Source organism: Pistacia vera, unplaced genomic scaffold (assembly GCF_008641045.1).
Source record: "Pistacia vera cultivar Batoury unplaced genomic scaffold, PisVer_v2 Contig700, whole genome shotgun sequence".
In the NCBI taxonomy this organism is placed as follows: domain Eukaryota; kingdom Viridiplantae; phylum Streptophyta; class Magnoliopsida; order Sapindales; family Anacardiaceae; genus Pistacia; species Pistacia vera.
This window is the reverse complement of record NW_022196558.1, coordinates 567,905-591,080: the sequence shown is the minus strand read 5'-3', so window position 1 is coordinate 591,080 and position 23,176 is coordinate 567,905. Positions and strand designations below refer to the sequence as shown.

At 37.9% G+C, this 23,176-nt stretch overlaps 1 protein-coding gene across 1 annotated transcript; it reads right to left on the bottom strand.

Moving 5' to 3' along the window:
• Positions 1 to 17,307: 17,307 nt before the first annotated feature.
• Positions 17,308 to 18,215, bottom strand: LOC116114140. The gene has a single exon (XM_031400294.1). It carries the CDS (start codon positions 18,151 to 18,153, stop codon positions 17,461 to 17,463), a length of 693 nt encoding a protein of 230 aa, XP_031256154.1. The 5' UTR covers positions 18,154 to 18,215; the 3' UTR covers positions 17,308 to 17,460.
• Between the last annotated feature and the right edge of the window lie 4,961 nt (positions 18,216 to 23,176).

Below are 23,176 nucleotides of genomic sequence, written 5' to 3'. Positions count from 1 at the left end.
ACTTTTCTTGTTTTGTATTTGAACTCATAATTTATATAGTGGATTTGCTTCTTCTGGACTTGGTCCTATAGATTTAGGCATGTTGCTAAACCATGTAAAAATGAGTGTGTTTTTTTCTTGCTTGGATAAATGTTTCATTTATGCCTTGAACAACTCTTATGCACGATATGAACAAGCAACCCATTCCGCATAAGTTTTAATCATTTGGTAACCTCTCTAAAACTTTCATAGTTTGTTCCTAGTTGATCTTTCCTAATATTATATTTGTATCACTTTGTTTATTAACTACAAAACAAGTAAGGTTCTGAAAGCGCTTTTAAAATTCTGTATATCATAAATTTGACTAAATTCTTAGATTAGTACGGTGTGATAATCTAACACTAATGAATTACCGTACTAATCTAACACTAATGAGTTGATCGTATCAAAACTATTCTAAAATTTTTATGTGATCACAAAAAGTATTATTTTCTTGTAATCACACCTAGTAATGGATTTCAACGCAGCATTCTATAGCAAAAGGTAAAGAAACTTGATTACTAGAATGGATATAATTTGTTTGGAAACCAAGAAAATAATTAAATGATGAATAATACTATTTTTATAAAGTTTGAATACAAAGTGATGTAACACATCATGGTTGAAAGAGCGAAAATATAAAATCAAGATTACATCATCTTTATTATTGAATTATACATTGGATGACTCTCAATTTCAATAATGTTTGCAGTTTATGAAGAATGATGATCGCAACTTATTGTTTATGTAAGTATGCAAAGGAAGGACTCAATTTCTCTTGGTTGCAGAATGCCCAAGATTTCTATGATGTTGTTATTAATACAAAGTGATGTAACACATCATGATTGAAAGAGCGAAAATATAAAATCAAGATTACATCATCTTGATTATTGAATTATATATTGGATGACTCTCAATTTCAATAATCTTTGCAGTTTATAAAGAATGATGATCGCAACTTATTGTTTTTGTTAAGTATACAGAGGAAGGACTCAAATTCTCTCGGTTGAAGAATGCCCAAGATTTCTATGATGCTGTTATTAATTAGTATATGGATATGCATACTTAGCCTACTTTTTTCCTCGAGGATTTTGACTACCATGTGGACAAGTGGCAAAAATTCTGCTTCAATTCCCAAATGTATGATCTACCACTGAAAAGGGCCGAACACGGCCTATATTGAACAGTCAACAACGTATGCAAATTATAGAACCCTGGCCATCTTGAAATTAAGTTGAATTTTGTTTATTGAGAAATCTAATAATTACTGGGCAGTTTAAACTTATATTTTCTTCCTATACGTTAAAAATTTTAAAAACTTAAAATAAATGTTTCTATATTATGTAAATAATGCTTTGAACACATCCTAGTGATAACAACTACAGCAAAAGAAAAAACTGAGAACTGTACAGTTTAGTTACAACTATTGCGAAATAAAAGAAAATTAATAGGTCTCTTCAGGAGACTTGATACATGAACTTACAATTCCTTCAATCTAGGATGGTAGTGTTGTTTATTGACTAAATCAAAGAAGTGGTGTAACTGAAGTACACTCATATCAAATACTCCCCCCTTTCAATGAACCTTGCCCACAAGGTTCGGATATGTACGCTTAAGATCCAGACGCCTATGCCAGGTAGCAGTAGTGGAGCCTTCCCATTGCACCAGAACCTCCTTGATATTTCAGCGTCCTGCTTGGACAATTCTCTCGTCTAACAGCTTATGGGGAAGGGAAACAGGAATTTGTGGAGTCCCACATCAACTAGGCACGTTCAAGCCTATTGGGTTATAAGAGGAGGTAATCCTCCCATTCAACAAGGCCTTATTGGGTGAGGAGTCAGACCCACCTCAAATTCTAACATGGTATCAGAGCCCAGATTCAGTTGAGCTGAGCACTTGACCAGCGAGTGAGGAGTTAGAGCCAACAACTACCTCCAATAACAGGCATGACCCAACATATGGGCTTGACCGTGAGGGGGAGTGTTGAAGTCCTACATCGACTAGGCAAGCTCAAGCCTATTGGGTTATAAGAGGAGGTAATCCTCTCATTTAACAAGGCCTTATTGGGTGAGGAGTCAGGCCCACCTCAAATTCTAACACTGCTGGTCATTAGTTGAAGGTAATGTTGATTGTGGCGTGGTTCCTTGCCAAGCTTCTTTGTTAATTGAGATACGTGAAAGACAGGATGAATACGAGATTCGGCAGGAAGATCTAACTTATATGCCACTTCCCAAGTTGTTGGAGAACTTTATAAGGTCCAAAATAACGCGGTGCTAGTTTCATTGAGCGCCTAAATGCCACTGATGATTGCCGATAAGGTTGAAGACGTAAAAAAACACATTCAACTGGTTCAAATTCACGGTCCAACCACTTTTGGTCTGCCATACACTTCATGCGATTCTACGCAAGTTCCAAATTCTCCTTCAACAATGAAAGAATACGATCTCGTTGCCTTAGTGTTGCATCCAAATCTGGTAAGTGAGTTGTACCAGAAATGTAAGAGAGAAGCCTTGGTGCCTTGTATCCATAAACTGCTTTAAAAGGTGTCATCTTGATGGCAGAATGAAAATTCGTATTGTGCCAAAATTCCGCTAATGTGAGCCATTTTGCCCAGTCCTGCGGACGGTTATTGGTGAAGCAACGCAAGAAATTTTCGAGACACCGACTGGTTATCTCTGATTGTCCATCACACTGGGGATGGTAAGCAGAACTAAATTGTAATCTAGTGCCTTGTAAGCGAAATAACTCACGCCAAAAAGTGCTAACAAACACTTTATCACGATCACTGACAATTGTCTTCAGAAACCCATGAAGTTTGGAAATATTGTCAAAGAACAACCGTGCTATACCGATTGCAGAAAATGGATGTTTAAGTGCAAAGAAATGGGCATAATTTGAAAGACGGTCAACTATTACCAAAATGCATCATTCTCAGCTGACGATGGCAAGCCTTCAATAAAGTCCATTGCTAAATCTGTCCAAATTTGTGAAGGAATAGGCAGTGGTTGAAGTTTACCAGCAGGGTGTGTATTTTCAGGTTTAACTCTTTGGCAAATATCACACTCTGACAAATTTTTTAATAGAAGATGTCATCCCAGGCCAATAAAAATCACGAGCAATTCTTTTGAAAGTTTGTTGAAATCCTGAGTGGCCCCCGCTAGGATCAGCATGTAGCTCCCGCATAATAAGATCTCTAGTAGCAGAATTTGAAGCCAAATAAATCCGATCTTTGTAAAATAATAATCAATGTCTGACTGCATACTTGTTACCAAAAATTCTCCCATCAACAAGAGCTTGCATTTTGTGTTGAATGTCCACAGATTCGCAATGCTTTTCGTGGATATCATCTAACCAAGTTGGTAATAGTTGAGTTAGAGATAGACATTTCAGAATTTTGGACAAAGCATCGGCAGCATAATTAGAAGCACTACTACGATATTCCACATCAAATTCAAAGCCAAGAAGTTTTGCCAACCATCGTTGTTGGGAGGGGTTCCCAATCCTTGTTCCAAAAGGAATTTAAGGCTGTGGTGATCAGTGCGTACCTTGAATCTGCTACCCAAGAGGAAGGGGCGCCATTTATGTACAGCTATGACCAAAGCAAAGAGTTCTTTTTAATAAGTTGATAAAGAGCGTTTAGTCTCAGAAAGTGCATGACTGAGAAATGCCAAGGGGCGACCTTCTTGCATGAGAACGGCGCCGGCACCAACACCAGAAGCATTACATTCTATTGTGAAAGGCTTTGTAAAATCGGGAAGAGATAGGACTGGAGGACTACTCATGGCAGTCTTGATCGAGGTCTTGGAAAGCTTTATCTGCAGCGTTAGTCCAACGAAAGGCATCGTTTTTTAGGAGTTGTGTGAGTGGCTNACATTAGCTTAACAACTCTCTGCTGATTCAACAACTACAGTAGACATTACAAATTTAAATTTAAACTTAACAACTAATATTTCATACACAATACACATCATAATAGTGACTTAATCACACTTAAGTCATTCAACTACAATACACTAAAAATTACAGCCATGCATGTTGGACCACTGTAGTAAACTATCTTCAACAGGCTTCAAAAACAAATCCAACTGAACCTGCAATGTTGATGCATTTCTAGCAAAGTATCATTGCATCAACACTCCTTTTATACCTTTGCTGGAAACACCAAGTTTAAGTCTAAGTTCCTCAAACTTGGCTTTAGGCAATGCTTTGGTCATAATGTCTGTAGTTTGATCTTCAACCCGGCAATGAATCAAAGTAACTTCTCCATTGTCTTCGGCCTCCCTTATAGCATGAAACTTTATCTTAATGTGCTTGGTCCTGCCGTGAAGGACTAGATTTTTGGCCATGGCAACCGCTGACTGGTTGTCACACAAAATTGGAGTTGGCCTTCCTTGATTCTGCTTCAAATCTATTAGCACTTTCCTAAGCCAAGCAGCTTGGTTTACAATTGCTATAGCAGAAATATATTCTGCCTCTGCTGTGGATTGTGCCACAGTATCTTGCTTCTTTAACAACCAGCTAATTGCACCAGAATTGATATAAAATACATAACTTGATGTGTTTTTCATATCACTAAGTGATCCTCCCCAATCACTGTCGGTATAGCCCAGCAACACTAGATTTTTTGTCCTCCTGAACCAAATGCCAAGACTGGAGGTCCCTTTCACATATCTTAACACCCTCTTGGCTGCCCTATAATGCAATTCACTTGGGCAACTCATGAACCTAGAAAGATAACTAGCTGCAAACATAAGATCTGGTCATGTGGCTGTTAGATACAACAAGCATCCCACTAGACTTCTAAACAGTCCCTCATCCACTCTTTTCTCACCATCATTCTTGCTCAGTTTCAGATTGGAAACTAATGGAGTATCTGCAAGTTTGGAATTTTCCATGCCAAACTTTATAAGCACCTCATTTGCATACCTTTCTTGGCACACAAAGATTCCATTTCTGGATTGGACAATCTCCATACCAAGAAAATATGTCATCTCCCTCAAATCTGTCATCTCAAATTCAGATTGCATGGACCTTTTAAACTAGCTCAACTAGTCTGGATTGCTCCCTGTAATCAGCAGATCATCCACACACAAAGATACCACAATCAAGTCACCCTTAGCTTTTTTGACATAAAGACTATGTTCATTAGGACTGCTCACATATCTTAGACTACTTAGGTGATCATTTATGCGACTGTACCAGGCTCTAGGTGCCTACTTTAGGCCATACAAGGCCTTCTCTAGCAAATACACTTTGCCTTTTTCACCCTTCACTTGATAACCTTTAGGTTGTTCTACAAAAATTTCCTCACTCAAGCAACCATTCAGGAATGCTGACTTGACATCAAGTTGGAAGATTTTCCAACCAAATTGGGCTGCCATAGCAAGGATCAATCTAATAGTGTCATGTCTAGCCACCGGAGCAAATGTGTCAGAATAATCCACCCATTGCTGTTGTGCAAATCCTTTTGCCACAAGTCTTGCCTTGTGTTTATGGATTGTACCATCAGGATTAACCTTCAGCTTGTAAATCCAATTTACCTTAATTATTTTTCTGTTTTCAGGTCTGTCAACAAGCCTCAAGGTATTATTTTTCTCAATCATAGATATCTCCTCCTACATTGCATTCCCCTAAGCTTTTGACTCAGCAACTTCAGCATAGTTTCTTGGTTCGAGCATTGCCACATTACACCTTGCATATACATCAGCCAAGGTTTTGGTCCCTCGAACTGGTGGTTCTTCATCCTCTTTAATTTCAACTTCTTCAAATAAGTTTTTGGTTGGCTGTTGCACTTTGCAGTCAGCATCTATCTTCTTACTCTCCCAATTCCACACTGCATTTTCATTCACTTTTACATCCCTTGTTATCACAATTCTCTTTGACTCAGGGATGTATACTCTGTACCATTTTGATGGGCTGCTATAGCAAATGAATATGCCAATCTCAGCTTTATCATCAAGCTTAGTTCTCTTCCCTACTGGAACCATAACATAACACACACTCCCAAACACTTTCAAGTAGCTCACTGCTGGTTTAATTCCATTCCAAGCCTCGGCTAGAGTTTGCCCCTTGACTGCCTTAGTTGGCAGTTTATTCAGGAGATAGACTCCTGTATTGACAACCTCAGCCCAGAACCTCTCAGAGAGTTGCTTTTCTGCCATTATACACCTAGCCATCTCCATGATAGTTCTATTTCTTCTCTCACTAACCCCATTTTGCTGTCGTGTGTTTGGTGTAGTAAACTGGTGCCTAATTCTAGCTTCTTGACAGATTGAACTGAATTCTCTTGATGTATATTCAGTTCCATTATCACTTCTTATAGATTTGATCTTTGTTCTAGCCTGATTCTCCACCAACAGTTTGAAATTTCTGAACACAATAGGGACCTTATTTTTCTACTTCAAAAAGTATATCCATGTCATCCGTGTGAAGTCATCCATGAAGAGTACAAAATACCTGCTCCCACTCATTGATTCAATCTGCATAGGACCATAAACATCAGTATGGATCAACTGGAGTTTTGTTGTTGCTCTCCAGGCCTAATCCGACGGAAATGGGGGCCTGCTTAGTTTGCCAAGTTGGCAAGCACTGCAGAGGGCACTCTTCTCTTCAATCTCAGGTACGTCCTGGACCATATTCTTATTCTTTAACTCTTTGAGGCCATTGTAGTGAAAGTGGCCAAGTCTTTTGTGCCAGATCTCTGACTCTTCCAGCCTAGTTGATAAAGCTAAGTTGTTGGAGTTTTTCCACTCAACTGGGAAGCTTTTTCCTAACATTTTTACACACATTAATTCAGCCCCTTCAGGATCTAATATGGTGCATGCTTGATTTTGGAAATGTAGAGAATAACCCTTCTCTAACATTTGCCCAGCACTTAATAAGTTTTGGCTAATCCTAGGCACATACAATACATGAGAAATGATCTTGATACCTAACCAGGTTTGGACAACAACGTCTCTTATGCCTTTGACCTCCATGAACTCACCATTTCCTATTTTAACTCTGGAACAATATGAGCTGTCCAGGTTAATGAAACTTTGCAGGTCTGTAGCCATATAGTTGATGCAGCCACTGTCAATTAGCCATGCTTCATTGCTAGTTTGTGCCATGTAACAGGTGGCCACAAAAAGTTGTTCTACCTCTTGACATTGCAGCTGGTCTTCTCCAACTCGAGCTTGCTGTGTTAGCTAGCTTCCCTTGTTCTTACAAACCATTTCAATGTGCCCAAATTGTTTACAGCTTCTGCATTATATCCCTGGTCTTAACCAGCACCTCCTCTCTGAATGTCCTTTCTTTTTACAGTGAGTGCAAGCTGGAAATTCCTTCACTCCACTTGACTTCTCCCATTGATTGCTGCTCTTTTCTTTCCCCTTTTTATCCCCAGCATACCTCCTCGTTTGTCCTTCTGCGGGCTTGCCTTTATGGTTTGCCACCATTGCTCCCTCACTTGTGTCTTCTTGCCTCAAGAGCCTTCTTTGCTCTTGAGCTTGGAGAGCATGAACAAGCTCAGTCAATGTGATCTGAGTCATGTCCTTAGAGTCCTCAAGAGATGAGATTTTGGACTCAAATCTCTTCGGCAAGCTCACCAAAACCTTTTCCACCACTCTTATATCTGTCAACTCCCCTCCCATCAGCCTTATTTTGTTGACAACACTCATTAATCTGTCAACATAATCCTTGACTTTTTCTGATTCCTGCATCCTTTGCATCTCAAATTCTCTCCTTAGATGAAGCACCTACATGTTCCTTGTTGTGGTGCTACCTATTTACTCCTCTCTCAGCTTATCACATGCTTCCTTTGGGGTCTCATATGCCATGATCCTTGTGAATACAAGGTCATTCACAGCTGCATGAATATGAAAAAGAGCTCTCAGTGCTTTGGCTATTTCTTCCTCATGCAATCTCATTTTCAAAATGGGATTCTGTCCTAATGGACGTGGCTGCCTATTTTCTTCCACGTATTGCCACAGTCCCTGTCCTCGGAGGAAGGCATTCATTTTAACAACCATATGCAGTAGTGTTCCCCATTAAACACCGATGGTGCCATCAAAGCAGATTGGGTTGCCATGTCTTTGTTTTGTGTCTATTACAAAGAAGAAAGGTGGGAAGATGCAGGCTAGTCTTTTTACTGAAAATTGAGGGTGTTCTTGAGTTGTCGTTGATGATTGGTTGCAATAGGTTTTAGATTTTTGTAAGTGGCTCTGATACCAGTTGATGGTTCTTGGCTGGAGAATGCAAAAGAAAGATAAAGAGAACTCAAAGCATGTATGCAAAAGTCTATATCTTTTCATTGAAGTTGATCACTATAAGCATTAGCTTAACAACTCTCTGCTGATTCAACAACTACAGCAGACATTACAAATTTAAATTTAAACTTAACAACTAATATTTCATACACAATACACATCATAATACTGACTTAATCACACGTAAGCCATTCAACTACAATACACTAAAAATTACAACCATGCACATTGGACCACTGCAAGAAACTATCTTCAACAGGCTTCAAAAACAAATCCAACTGAACCTGTAATGTTGATGCATTTCCAGCAAAGTATCACTGCATCAATAGTGCAAGACTGAGAAATGCTAAGGGGCGACCTTTCTTTCATGAGGATGGCGCCAGCAACAACACCAGAAGCATTACATTTTATTGTGAAAGGCTTTGTAAAATCAGGAAGAGGTAGGACTGGAGGATTAGGACTGAAGGACTACTCATGGCAATCTTGAGGTCTTGGAAAGCTTTATCTGCAGCGTTAGTCCAATGAAAGGCATCGTTTTTTAGGAGTTGTGTGAGTGGCTAAGCAAAGAGTCCGTAATGGCGAATAAATTTCTAATAGTAACCTGTGAGACCCAAGAATCCCCTTAAGGCCTTAATGGTTTTTGGAGTTGGCCAATTGATGATACACTCGACTTTGGATTGGTTAACAGTGACTCCATCTTGCAATATCACATGCCCAAGATAATCTACCACAAAAGTTCTGAAAGAGCATTTGGACTGTTTTGCATAAAGTTTGTGTTGTTGTAGGGAATGATGCTCTTCCATTGATCTTCTGTAAACTAAAATGTCATAAAAGAAGACTAAGATAAACTTACGCAAGAATGGCTGGAAAATGTGGTTCATTAAGCTTAGAAATGTAGAAGGGGCGTTGGTAAGCCAAAATGGCATTACAAGAAACTTGTAATAACCTTCATGAGTCTAAAAAGCTGTGTTATGTACATTTATAGAAGCAACTCAAATTTGACTGTAGCCAGCACAGAGATCTAATTTCGTAAATATGGAGGCTCCATGTAATTCATCTAGGAGCTCATCAACCATAGGCATGGGAAATCGATCTTTAATTGTGTGTTGATTTAAGGCTCGGTAGTTGATGCAGAGTCTCCAAGAGCCATCCTTTTTTTTAACCAAGAGAGTAGGATAAGAAAAAGGGCTGTGGCTATGCCATATAATGCCATCGGTCAACATCACTTGAATCAGGTGCTCAGTTTCAGTCTTTCCGAATGCAAGGATAGCAATACGCGGAACATTTACGGGTTGCGCATCTTTGAATAGATGTATGTGATGTTCATGGGAACGAGAAGGTGGAAGGCCACATGGTTTGTTGAAAACCTCGATAAAATTCCTGCAAAAGAGGTTGCAAAGAAAGGGGAACTATGGCCTCCAAATTTGCCTTTGGGGAACTACTAGAGGTTAGAGAAAAAATAAGATAACTAGGTCCAGCATGCTTTCCCAATTGGCTAAGAGAATTACATGTGGAATAAGGTACTGATGCAACATAATTTCCCACAATCTTTCTAGGCTGGCCAACATGGGTGAATTGCATCCACATGTATTGAAAATCCCACAAAATCAGCCCTAAAGTCTATAGCCATTTTGTACCTAAGATAGCATCACAACCACCCAAAGAAAGAAGGAAAAAATCAACATGAATAAGTGTCTCTTGGATCGTGAGTGCAGTGTTTGTACAACGTCCTATGCTTGGAAGTTTGTCGCCATTAGCTACCATGACATCAAACGTAGCATTTGTGTCTATTGAGAGACCTGTTTTATTAGCTAGATGAGGATCCAAGAAATTATGGGTAGAACCAATATCTATGAGGATGGATATAACTTGACGCCCAAGCAGCCCCGTAACTCGCATGGTTTGAGGTGTAGGTGCTCCCGTCATAGCGTGCAAAGAAATTTCAGGGGCATTGTTGTCTAAAGAAGGTGGATCATCTAAACAGTCCATGTCTTCATCTTCAAAAGAAGTTTGTCCAGCCAATATATTTTAAGTTTGTTTTTGCAAAAGTGCCCAGGCCGAAATTTCTCATCACAATAGTAATAGAGACTCTTGTGTCTGCGTTCTTTCATGGTTTCATATGAGATATTTTTTATTGGAGGAGTAGAAAATTGAGTGGAAAAGGAGGACCCTTGCATAACAATAGCATTTGGTGGTGGTGGTGCTCTAACATTTAGACAGGATAAGTTTAGATTGCATGGTCGGGCAGCAAGGTGAGCTTCCTGTGTGCGTGCAAGTCCGATGGCTTCCGTGAGGGAAGTTGGTTGTTGTAGTTTTAGCATATATCGGATTTCATCTTTGAACCCACTCAAAAAACAATGTAGGAGAAATTCATCTGTCAATCCTCCCACTCGGTTTGAAAGACCCTCAAATCGTTTTTGATAAGCCATTACTAATGAATTTTGGCGCAACTTGGCAAGTTCTTCTTCTAGATCATCAAAATCAAATGGTCCAAAACGTTTTTCCAATGCATGCACAAAGACGCTCCAATCTATCAAAGACCCAGTGTGTTGCAACCATTTAAAATATTGTAAAGTGTGGTGATGTGGCTCCTTATTTGCCACAGTGGAAGTCAGCTTAAGTGTTAAAGTCAAACTCTCTTATGCGACGTCGTTTTTTGGCCAAACCTAATATACTATCTATTTGGGTTATCTCATTTTGTGCGCAGACTTCATTCCTCTCTCTCATTTCTGTTTTGCTTCGACAACTCACAACCCTACCGAATGTTCCAGAATTGATCATGTGATCTTGTGGTTATGGAGAATCAGAGACAGCTGGATGATGATTCAGGCTTCAAGCATGTGTATTTAACACTTACTGGTGCAAGAGGAAAAGGCATATTCTGGGTTGAGAGAGTTAAGGTTCTACGAATTGGTGTGTTCCTTCCTTGTTTGTTTTTCCCTTATGTTCTGATGAAATCATTCTCAATGTATATTATTGATTGATAATGAAATCCCCTATTGTGAACCTTGGAGAGTGGATGTAGGCTATAAAGTCGAACCACTATAAACTGTTGTGTCCTGTTTTATGTTTGTTCTTCTTATTTTTCATTTGTCTTGTGTTTAATCGTTGATTGATGACCTGCTTTAGACTGATTTAGGTTTGATCATAAACCCTAGAATCTTAACAAATTGGTATCAAAGCTCGATTGAATGTCCAATTAAGGTTTCTCTGTTTAATCTTGCCTAAATACATTTCTCTGAGTTTCCTTAAACTGATTCCTTCTCTGTTGCTGAATGTTTTTTTGATCTGTGAGAAAACATGTCAACTAAATATGAGCTTGAGAAGTTTACAGGTGAGAACGACTTCGGACTATGGAAAATAAAGATGGAGGCAGTATTGGTTAAAAAGGGCTTGGCGTTAGCTCTGAAAGGAGAAGATGAGTTACCTGCAACATTAACCACTACTGAAAAACAAGACATGCTGAACAAGGCCAAGAGCTCTCTGATCCTTGGCTTAGGTGACAAAGTGCTTCGAGAAGTCAAAAAGAAAAAGACTGTTGTAGAGATATGGAGCAGGTTAGATTCACTTTATCAGTCTAAGACTCTGCCTAATCGTTTATTTCTAAAACAAAGTTTATTTGGGTTTAAGATGGATGAACAAAAATCTCTAAAAGATAATAAGAATGATTTTCTTAAGATTATACAAGATTTAGAGAGTATTTCCATTGAAATTGGTGATGAGGACCAAGCTGTGATTTTGTTAAACTCACTACCCAAATCCTACTCGAATTTTGTAGAGACTTTGAAATATGATAGGCAGACTCAGAAATTAGAAGAAGTAGTAAAAGCTATCTCAGCTAAGGATACTGAAAATAGAATTAGGGATAAAAATGTGAGTGATGGTGAGGCTCTTGTAGTAAGAGGAAGATCTGAAAAGAAGAACTAGAAAAGAGGAGGGCAGAATAAACATAGGTCTAAGTCCAAACCTGGGAAATGGAAGTGTTTCTTCTGTCATAAGGAGGGTCACCTTAGGAGAGATTGTCCTGAGAGAAAGAATAAAGAAATATGAGAAAGAGGATGATGGAGGTAGTGCAGGGGTAGTATCAGAAGGTTATGAGAGTTCAAAGGTCCTAGTTATTTCATAGGGCAGTACTATGGAAGAGTGGATTTTAGACACTAATTGTACCTATCATATGACACCTAATAGGGAGTGGTTTAGCTCATTTCAACCTTTAGATGGTGGGAAAGTAATGATGGGAAACAATGTTGTTTATCATATTAAGGGAATAGGATCTGTTAAACTGAATCTTCATAGTGGATTAACTAAGACATTTACTGATGTTAGGTATATCCCTGACCTAAAACGAAATCTTATCTCTCTTGGAACTTTAGACTCTATAGGTCTGAACTATAAGGCTGCTAATGGGAGTCTTAGTGTCTTAAAGGGTTCTCTGGTTGTCATGAAGGCTGAGAAAAGAAATGGACTGTATGTGTTGAAAGGTAGGACTGATAGTGGAGTGGCTAATTTTGGGTCAACTAAGGAACTATATAAGACTACCTTGTGGCATAAAAGGCTTGCCCATGTTAGTGAAAAGGGCTTAAGTGAACTCAGTAAACAAAACCTACTGGGTGGGGATAAAACAGGGAATCTGAATTTTTGTAAGCACTGTGTATTTGGGAAAATGTGTAGGGTAAAATTTGGGACTGGACAGCACTACTCAAGCTCACCACTTGAGCATGTGCACTCTGATTTATGGGGACCATCTAGGCATTATTCACTTGGAGGGTGTAGGTATTTTTTTAGTCTTGTAGATGACTACTCTAGGCATGTTTGGATTTATTTTCTTAAAACCAAGGATGAAGCCTTTTTCTAGATTTAAGGAACGGAAAACTATGGTTGAAAAGCAAAGTGGAAAGAAAGTGAAAAAGTTAAGAACTGACAATGGTTTGGAATTCATTAATGAGGAGTTCAATAACTACTATAGAATTAATGGGGTAGTTAGACATAGGACAGTGAGACACACTCCACAACAGAATGGGCTCTGTGAAAGGATGAATAGGACTATTCTAGAAAAGGTAAGAAGCATCCTGTCATGTTCCAAACTTCCAGTCAAGTTTTGGGCTGAAGTAGCCCGTACTGCTGTCTACTTGATAAACAGAACACCCTCATCAACTATAGGTTTTAGAGTTCCACTTGAACGGTGGACTGGTCATCCTGTAAACCTTGAAAACCTTAGAGTTTTTGGATGTCTAGCCTATGTTCATTCTAAGGATGAAAAGTTAAAACCTAGAGCCATCAAATGCATTTTCTTAGGATATCCAGATGGGGTTAAAGGCTACAAGTTCTGGAATTTAGAAACTAAGAAATGTATTGTGAGTAGAGATGTCATATTCAGAGAAAATACCCTACCTGGTTTAGGAAACAAACCTGATGAATTTGAGAACTCTTATTCAGAAGCTGGACACCTAGAACTAGAAGTGACAGACTCCAGTTTTAGCCCAAGTTTGAATCAAGGTGGAGTTGAGGAGTTAGATACTCATGAGGAAGAACCAACTGGTGATCATGAAGTAGGGCAGAATACTCTAGGTGTAGATACTTCAAACTTGACTGATTATCAATTATCAAGAGATAGAATTAGGAGAACTATCAGACCTCTAAGTAGACTAAGATATGCACACCTGGTTGCTTATGCTCTTTAGGTGGAGGAAGAGATGAATGATGAACCTAAGACATTCCAAGAAGCAGTTTCTGGATCTGAAAAATTGGAATGGAAGAAAGCCATTGAGGAAGAATTTGATTCTCTTATGAAGAATAATACTTGGGTTTTGGTTGATAAACCAGAAAACTATAGGGTGGTAAAATGTAAATGGATTTTCAAAAGAAAACCAGGTTTAAAAACTCAGGATGCACCTAGGTACAAGGCTAGGTTAGTCGCAAAAGGGTTCACACAAGTAGAGGGGGTTGACTATAATGAAATATTTTCTCCCATGGTCAAGCATACATCCATTAGGGTCCTGATTTCTCTAGTAGTTCAATTCAATCTGGAATTAGAACAACTTGATGTGAAGACAACTTTCTTGCATGGGGATTTGGAAGAAAGTATTCTAATGGAGCAGCCTGAAGGTTACAACAGTGTTATAGGTAAAGTTTGTCTACTAAAAAAATCATTGTATGGTTTGAAACAGTCACCATGACAGTGGTATAAGAAATTTGATTCTTTTATGCTAGAAATAGGGTTTAATAGATGTAATTTTGACAGCTATTTTTACTATAAAAGAATCTCAGAACTGACACATATTTTTTTACTGTTGTATGTGGATGATATGCTTATGGCATGCCATAATAAATCTGAGTTATGTCGACTGAAGAAGTTACTGAACACCAAGTTTGAAATGAAAGAGCTGGGTCAAGCTCAAAAAATTCTTGGTGTTTCCATTGTCAGAAACAAAGCTTTTGAAAGTCTAAAGTTAGTCCAGTAGGACTACACTGAGAAAATTCTGAAGAAATTCAACATGCTGGATGCTAAATCTGTTCAAACTCCTCTCGATGCTCACCTGAAACTTTCACAAGAGCAGAGTCCACAGACTGAAACTAAGAAGCTTGACATGGTAGGGATACCTTATGCTAGTGCACTGGGAAGCCTAATGTACTTGATGGTATGTTCCAGACCAGATTTAAGTTTTGCTGTAAGTTTGGTTAGCAGATTTATGAGCAATCCATGAAGGACTCACTGGAAGGCTCTTAAATGGATTATGAGATACTTACAAGGAACAAAATCAGTAGGAATTATTTTTAAGAAAAACCATAGTTGTGATGAGTGTGTTGAGGGGTTTTGTGATGCAGATTATGTAGGAGATTTGGACAAAAGGAAGTCTACATCTGGGTTTGTTTTTACTTTGTGGGGAAACACTGTCAGTTGGAAATCAAAATTGCAGCATATGGTTACCCTGTCTTCAACTGAATCAGAATATGTTGCATTGACTGAGGCAGTAAAGGAGGCCACCTGGTTGAAAGGCCTGATCAATGAGTTGGGTATTGAGCAACAGACAGTGAAGATTAACAGTGACAGTAAGAGTGCGATTCACCTTTGTAAAAACCAAGTTTACCATGAAAGAACCAAACACATTGATGCCCGTCTTCATTTCATTAGGGAAATGATTAAAAGAGGAGAGATCGAGATTGAGAAAATTGATGGATCTCATAATCCTACCAACATGTTCACAAAATCTGTCCCATTTGAAAAACACAGGCTCTGTATGAGCCTACTTCAAGTTCAAGAATGAACTGGTACATTTCCAAGGCCACATGGGGGGTGACAAATCGAGAAGCCAAGGTGGAGACTTGTGGTGATGTGGCTCCTTATTTGCCATGGTGGAAGTCAGCTTAAGTGTTAAAGTCAAACTCTCTTATGCGACGTCATTTTTTGGCCAAACCTAATATACTATCTGTTTGGGTTATCTCATTTTGTGCGCAGACTTCATTCCTCTCTCTCATTTCTCTTTTGCTTTGACAACTCACAACCCTACCGAATGTTCCAGAATTGATCGTGTGATCTTGCGGTTATGGAGAATCAGAGACAGTTGGATGATGATTCAGGCTTCAAGCATATGTATTTAACACCTGCTGGTGCAAGAGGAAAAGGCAAATTCTGGGTTGAGAGAGTTAGGGTTTTGCGAATTGGTGTGTTCCTTCCTTGTTTGTTTTTCCCTTATGTTCTGATGAAATCATTCTCACTGTACATTATTGATTGATAATGATATCCCCTATTATGAGCCTTGGATAGTGGATGTAGGCTGTAAAGCCGAACCACTATAAACTGTTATATCCTGTTTTATGTTTGTTCTTCTTATTTTTCATTTGTCTTGTGTTTAATCGTTGATTGATGACCTGCTTTAGACTGATTTAGGTTTAATCATAAACCCTAGAATCTTAACACAAAGCATCACCTTTTAAATGAAAGGAGGCAATTAATAACTGTTGTGGAGGTGGAATTTGATAAAATAGGACGTACTGCTCAGCTTGCAAAATCCACCCAGTAGTTTCTTCTTCTCCGTCATATTTTTATAGGTTAATTTTTGGTCCTCGTTGGGGCTGGACGTAGGGGTTTTGCAAGCGTAATGCAGAGGAAGAAGGAACAACATTGGATTTGGGTGGTGAAGGGGGTGTTTAGACATCTCGAATCTGCATCACTGGATTAGAGACTTGGTTACGGATCTCTCTCATGAAGGTTTCCATGCTTCCCTCAATCCTGTTGATTGCTGCATCCTCAGCAAGGTCCTTCAAATCCTTCAAACGTGTTTGAGGAGCTCCGCTTTCTGCCATGGACGGAACTGCTCTGATACCAATTTGATAACAACTACAGCAAAAGGAAAAACTGAGAACTGCTTTGACTAGTATTCGAGTTTTAGTCGGGACTCCACTAAGAAAATATGGAAGCTAAGTCATGTCTTTGTTATTCATAGCAGGTCCTTTTATAAAGGTTGGACTTTGTTTAGTTACAACTACTGCGAAATAAAAGCAAATTAATAGGTCTCTTCAAGAGACTCCGTACATAAACTAACAATTCTTACAATCTAGGATGGTAGTGTTGTTTATTGACTAAATCAAAGAAGTGGTGTAATTGAAGTATGCTCATATCACCTAGCAATGGATTCAAATCAAATCTCCTAAGCATATTTTCAACAACCCCCCACCGAAAAAAAATTCTCCTAAGCATACTATTCCTTCTGGGAAAAACCTCAACAGGGAGAAACGCATAAGAGTTCAATTTGAAATAGTCAAGGAGAGGGTTTTTCTAGGGAAAGTTCATAGAATCCTAAAGCATACTATTCTAAATTAATAACTCGGACTTATAGTAAACAATGGTTTTCGGTGATACACATAAAGGGGCCAAATTAAAGGGCCTACCCATTCAATAAATCCTGACTTGTCAATCAGCATGAGTTTGAAGAAGATGTTCCTGAATGTCCGAAGATTTTGAATAGAATATTTGCGATGAGAGATTAAAAGATATAAACGATGAGAAAAACCCATCAATAGAAAGTAATAATTAAACGATAGCTTATATAAATTAAATCTTTATTCATTATGTATGTATATACTGTATATGGTGATCAAATGAGACAACACTAAATCATGATGATCACCTTATTATCACTATCCCTCACATATATATAATACTTATTTAAATTAAAACCTAATTAACATGCTTAATTTAGTTCGCATATTTGGCTTTATAATCGCTCCACAACTGCTCAACGGTTTTGCCCAGCAAATCAACAAAGAAACGATCACTGTAACTATCTTTCATCTTCTTGTTGAGCTCTGCAACAAATCCATTTCTCAAGCTATCACAGTAGTCAAAAAACCGAGCAGTAACATCATAACCGTGATTCCACTTATCACCACCTCCTGGTTTCACCCAGTGAGCGGGGATATAATTTGCCTTCAACCTGACGAAATCGGCTACCCCTTCAATTACTTCTCCAGGAGCTTTTCCTATCCCGTTCTGCCAAATATGTGTCATCTCGTGGTAAAGCACCCCGTTGAAATCCGACTTGATATCACCACGAATGTTATTGATATAGCTATCATTTACGTGGACTTCATTGTTGACGACGTACGCTAGGAACTTGCTGTCCGGATCAACAGAAAGGATCACCTGTGGCCTGTTTATTCGTTCAGCTTCAGTGTTTTGCTGGAAAATTCCCCAAATGAAGTCGGAGGCGGCTGCCATCCTCTGTTTGGTGTATTCAGAGCCGAGCTCATTGTTGAACCGAATGCCGCCGGGGGTTGTTGCAGCTCTGTTCGTGACTACATACTCAACTGCATGGATGCCGTGTAATGTCACTAGGGCTAGGAAACAAACGAAGGAGAAAGTTGAACGACCGATTATTATATGATTCATGCTTTTGTAGTGAGAATTGATTGAGCTAATCTCGTTGGTTTATATAGAGAATTGGTTGAGCTAATCTTGTTGGTTAAAGGATCTTTGCTTCTCTTTTTCATGACTCCAGGAGAAAAGGATTGAAGCTTCCACAATTTGAATTTTCCAAAGAGTTTTAGTGAAAAAAAAATTCAAAAGATATTCTTGTAGGACCCATGTGAACATAGAATAATTTACATATAGAAAAAAACATATACAAATTCTTGTATGCATATTGATTTTTTTTTTTTTTTTTTTTTTCAGTAGTTTGTATTAAATGTAATGATATTCATGGATCTGTTTTATTATGTATTAACCAAAAAATAAAATGGCTTTAAATTAAATTATTATACTGAATTAATTCTAATTTTACAAAATATATTATGAGCATTAAGTGTAAATAAAAATACCCCAACGTAAAGATTTGATATGTACACATCCGGGATAAATCAGTTTACATTGATTTTTCGAGTGAATAGATTGTTCCTTCTGGACCTTGTCCATACAAACACGCGTTGATTCTCAGTCAAAAGTTAAAGAGCGTTTCAATTTTATATATTTACTTACACATCATTCAACACAATCACACGTAGCACTTGCATTTCAGTTCACTTCCTCGTTGAAAAATCAAACACAAAAGGGGCCGCAATTAGCGGTTTCCTTCTAAATTTATTCAAACGAGAAACTAGAATTGAGCACGCGGTTGGTCTCTGCCGTCCTATTGACTTGGAGTCTTGACTGACTTTTCCACCCAATGGGCTTTTTGATTTTTTGTGGATCCGTTCAGTTCAGCTATAATTTGGGTCTCCATTCATGCCTCGACTATTTATTATATGGGCCGATTAGACCAATGTAGTTTGACCATTTACCTTTATAACAGTAATCCCCTCAGCAATATGTATCAATAACATTAAATGATGTGGTAAATAATCTAATGAAGTTAATTTGTTGTCACATTTCAAACGACGCTAATGTATCACGTGAAAAAGCCTGAAAATAGCCAATTAAATTAATACGAAATAAACTTGTACACAAACAAACATCAAGTTCTGTATGGTTCTTTTTTTTTTTTTTTTTTTTTTTTTTTTTTTTACAGTACAAATGGATTTAAAGTTTGTTGTTTGCGGTTAGGACTATTTGTTCTGTCCACTTCGGAAGGACAAAATTAGGATGATAACGATGGTAGACAATTCACCATAGTAGGATATTGTCCCTATTAACCGATTTATTCATTAATCACCATTAAGCTCCATCAAATGCGACAAACAAACAAAAAAAATTTTATAAATACTGATGATAACAAGAAGAAAGTTTGCTAACCACCACTAGTGGCCTATGACAAAAGAGTAAAATGAGGTTCTATGAGCTTTTGGATTTGATTCCCCCTCAAGCAGTCGACAATTCTAAGGTTTTGGAGAATTAGTTAAGGTGCACGCAAACTGACTAAAACACTCCCAATGATTTAAAAAAAAAAAAAAAAAAAAAAAAAAAGAAGAAGAAGAAGAAGAAGAAGAAAGTTTGCACAGATATTACCGCCATTATACATAAATAAAGATTGAGATGAGATCGAGACGCTATTATTTATATATATGTTATTGTTTTTATGAAAGCTAAAGCAAATTCATTTATGGCATAGGTGGAAACTTTAGTTTGAGCTATGCTAGATAAAATATAAATTAAACAGTGAGTTTTCCGCTTGTTAATGGACTTCCATTAGAATATACATAAATGTTCACTAGAGAAATAATTGTTGACTTTGGAGCGAGAACTCCAAGGCATCTAAGTTGCACATATCTTTGAGACAAAATATGCCAATTTTAGATCATATACTAATCAATAACCTTTCTATTTCATAATAATTTTCACTATATATATACTCGTGAAAAAGTCATCCTATTTTACTTAGTAATTTTGGGAGGTAAAGTGTAAGAATTTGAAAGTTTTGAGGGAGTAAAGTGTCATAGCCAAAAACAAGTCAGGGCTAACAAAAATTTGCCAAATATTTTTATGAATAGTAAGAGATTTTAAAAATGGATTGTTCGCGGGAGGAGGAGAAAAACCAATAAGAAAAAGAAAGAGAAAAGAGAGAATAGAAAGGAAGAAGAAGAAAATAAAAAGAAGAAATGCGAGAGAGTTGAGAGGAGAGAAAACCAAGAGAGAAAGACGTTGTGTTTAAGGGGGGATATTGAGAATACTGTGTATGAAGATTAACTAGGAAAGAAAGATGTTGTGTGTAACGCCTCACTCGAGGTACGTAACTAATGTGTCTTATTTTGCCCTTGTTTGAGTCGGTTTATTGTTAATATTGTTTGGTTGGCCCTTGGTTGAATGGATGTATTGGGTTGGTTGAGTGATTGCCTTGAAATTGTAAAGACTTTGCAAAGTTTTGGTGTTACAGACTTCGCCGGGGTGAAGAATGATCTTCGCCACGGCAACGAGGTCCTGAAACCAAAGAGGTAGGTTATGTAACTTTTCGTCGGGGCGAAGAAAGAGTCTTCGCCGTGGTGAAGAACCGACTAAAATGTGTAGTGAGTTTCTAGAGCATTCTTTCCTTAGGGGCAAAGTGACTATTCTACCCCTAATTAGCAGTAAAAGTGGGGAGTAAAATGTAAGAAAATTTCATGGAGAATGTGTTAGTATTAGGGGTGTGAGTGTAATGAATCAAAGGACAATGATGGAATTTCTAAGAAAGAGTGAGGGCAAAATGGGAAAGAAGGTGTATAGCATAAGTTAATAAGGGTTTGATATTAGTAAACCCTTCATTCTTCTTCTTCCACCGCCATATCCATCCACCATTTTTCTCTCAATTTATCCTTCAACTTTTCAAGGATTTTAGAGGGCTTTTGAGTAGTTTTTGGTAAAGAGTTGATCTAAGGTATCCTAAGGTAAGGATCCTTGCTCTAGATGTGAATTTTACTTATAAAGGTATTGAGGGCTTATTGTGGTATTGTTCAAATGTGTAGAGAAAAGACATCTACCAAAGGAAAAGATAAGTGCTAGTGGAATCACACCATCACAAGGTAAGTAAATCAAACTCAAAGCTAAAGTTTAAGCAATCCTTGAGTAGAGATTTCTTTATGCATGTATATATGATGCTTGTTGAGAAATTGAGTAGAGATATATGTCTACTTGTTGAGAAATTGAGTTGAGATGAATATTCATGTTGTGTTTGTTGGATATGCTTCCTTTATGAGAAGTGTTGATGTGTGATGAGTTTGAGATGAAGTTGGAGGAGATTGAGTAAATTTTTGGGGAGCGTTCTTCTATGATAGGAATTATGTCCATAGAAGGGAGTTTTTTCCCATTTTGGATGGTTAAAAAGAGAAATAGAGTTGTAGTTAGAGAAGAGTTTTTGTATGCACATGAGTTGTTTGATGAAATACCTAAAAGAAGTATGAGCATGAGTTGTGAACCTTAATTCTTTCAACATTGCATATTGACATTTCCTAAGTGCATTAATGAGCATGAACCATCCATATGCATTAATTGTGCATTGAGAAGTAGCTTGAGAAAGAGTTGAGAACTTTGTAAATAGACTACTCTAAGAGTTAAGCTACACTATGAGTACTAGCTTGAGAATGAGATGAGCATTAGCTTGAGAAAGAGTAGAGACCTTTGTGAATAAACTACTCTAAGAGCAAAAGAAGAGGATAGAGTAGGTTGTGCAATGGGGAACCCATGAGTAATGAGTAAAGTCACGAGAGTGGGTGCTTTGTGATCACCAGTCGTGCCTCCGGTAAGAAGGGGCCGTGACGTTCGAAAGATAGAGAGAAAGAATGTACACTCACATGGCCAAGGGTTCTGAATCCATGCATAACCGAGTCCGATCGGTATAGAATGAGTAGAAGTCACGTAGAGCAGGGGAGTTCCCGGCCGTGCCTCCGGTAAGATGGGGTCATGACACTCGAGTGAGAAAGAATGAGAAAAACAGAGAAAGAGAAAGAACAAAAAGAGAGAATGAGTTGAGTCACGAAGAGTGGGATGAGTCCCTAGCCGTGCCTCCGGTAAGATGAGGCCGTGACATACACCAGAGAGTGTATAGAAAAGAGTATGAGAAACAGAAACAGAGAGAGAAGAGTGTAAGGAAAGAATTAAGAGAAAGAGTTACGGGGATAGATAAGTAGAGGATTTACTTACTGGGCATTAGTTGTGCTCACCCGTTGTTTTTCTATGTTTTGCAGGACCTAGGTAAGGACACAATCGGATGGACATCTGCAAGCGAGGAGGAATAGTTACACTGTCCATACACTTTTGAGAACTTTTGTAAATGATACTGACTTTGTGTAAAGAATATGTATATTGAATAAAAGAAAAATTTGGGCCCAACTATTTTTACTGATGTACCCATAATTTTATTATCTATATTTTTATGAGTATTCTAGTATAAAGCAGTTATTACATTGTGTTAAGGGGAGATATTGAGAATAATATGTATGAAGGTTGATGGTTTTTGTAGTGTAATAAATTTACCTGGGTCAGTTTGTAATATAGCAAAACTAGGAGTTAACTTCTGTTGTAAGAACAATGGTGTTTTAGTGATCTACTTTAATATAAAGTCTTAATCACGTGCCTTCTTCTTCATTCATCCAATTCAATTAGAAAATTCCACTAAACTCTAACTAATTTTTCTCTGTTTTCTTCAGGGTAGTTTATTAAAAAGCCATCTCAAGTTTAAATTTAATTAAAAGGCTGTGAAGTTTTAAAGTGTTAACTAAATAGCCTTGTTATCGATTAAGGGTAATTAAACTTGATTAGTGCTTAATTAGGATTAATGAAGTATTATGTAATCTTTTAAAAATTATACTATATTCCCAAAAACCCGAAATTCTTGCAAACAAACCCAAAAACTTTCTTCTTCCTCCCGCCATTAACGCATCTCCACCTTGGTTGCTGTTTCTTCTTAGCTTCGTCTACATCTTCTTCTTCCTGCATCTTCTTCTTCATCTACATCGTCTTCTTCCTCCTTCCTCTACATCTTCTTCTTCCTCATTCCTCTATATCTTCT

Excerpts from the sequence above, each read along its gene's own strand:
- LOC116114140 (XM_031400294.1), bottom strand. The coding sequence starts at position 18,153 with ATGAATCATATAATAATCGGTCGTTCAACTTTCTCCTTCGTTTGTTTC.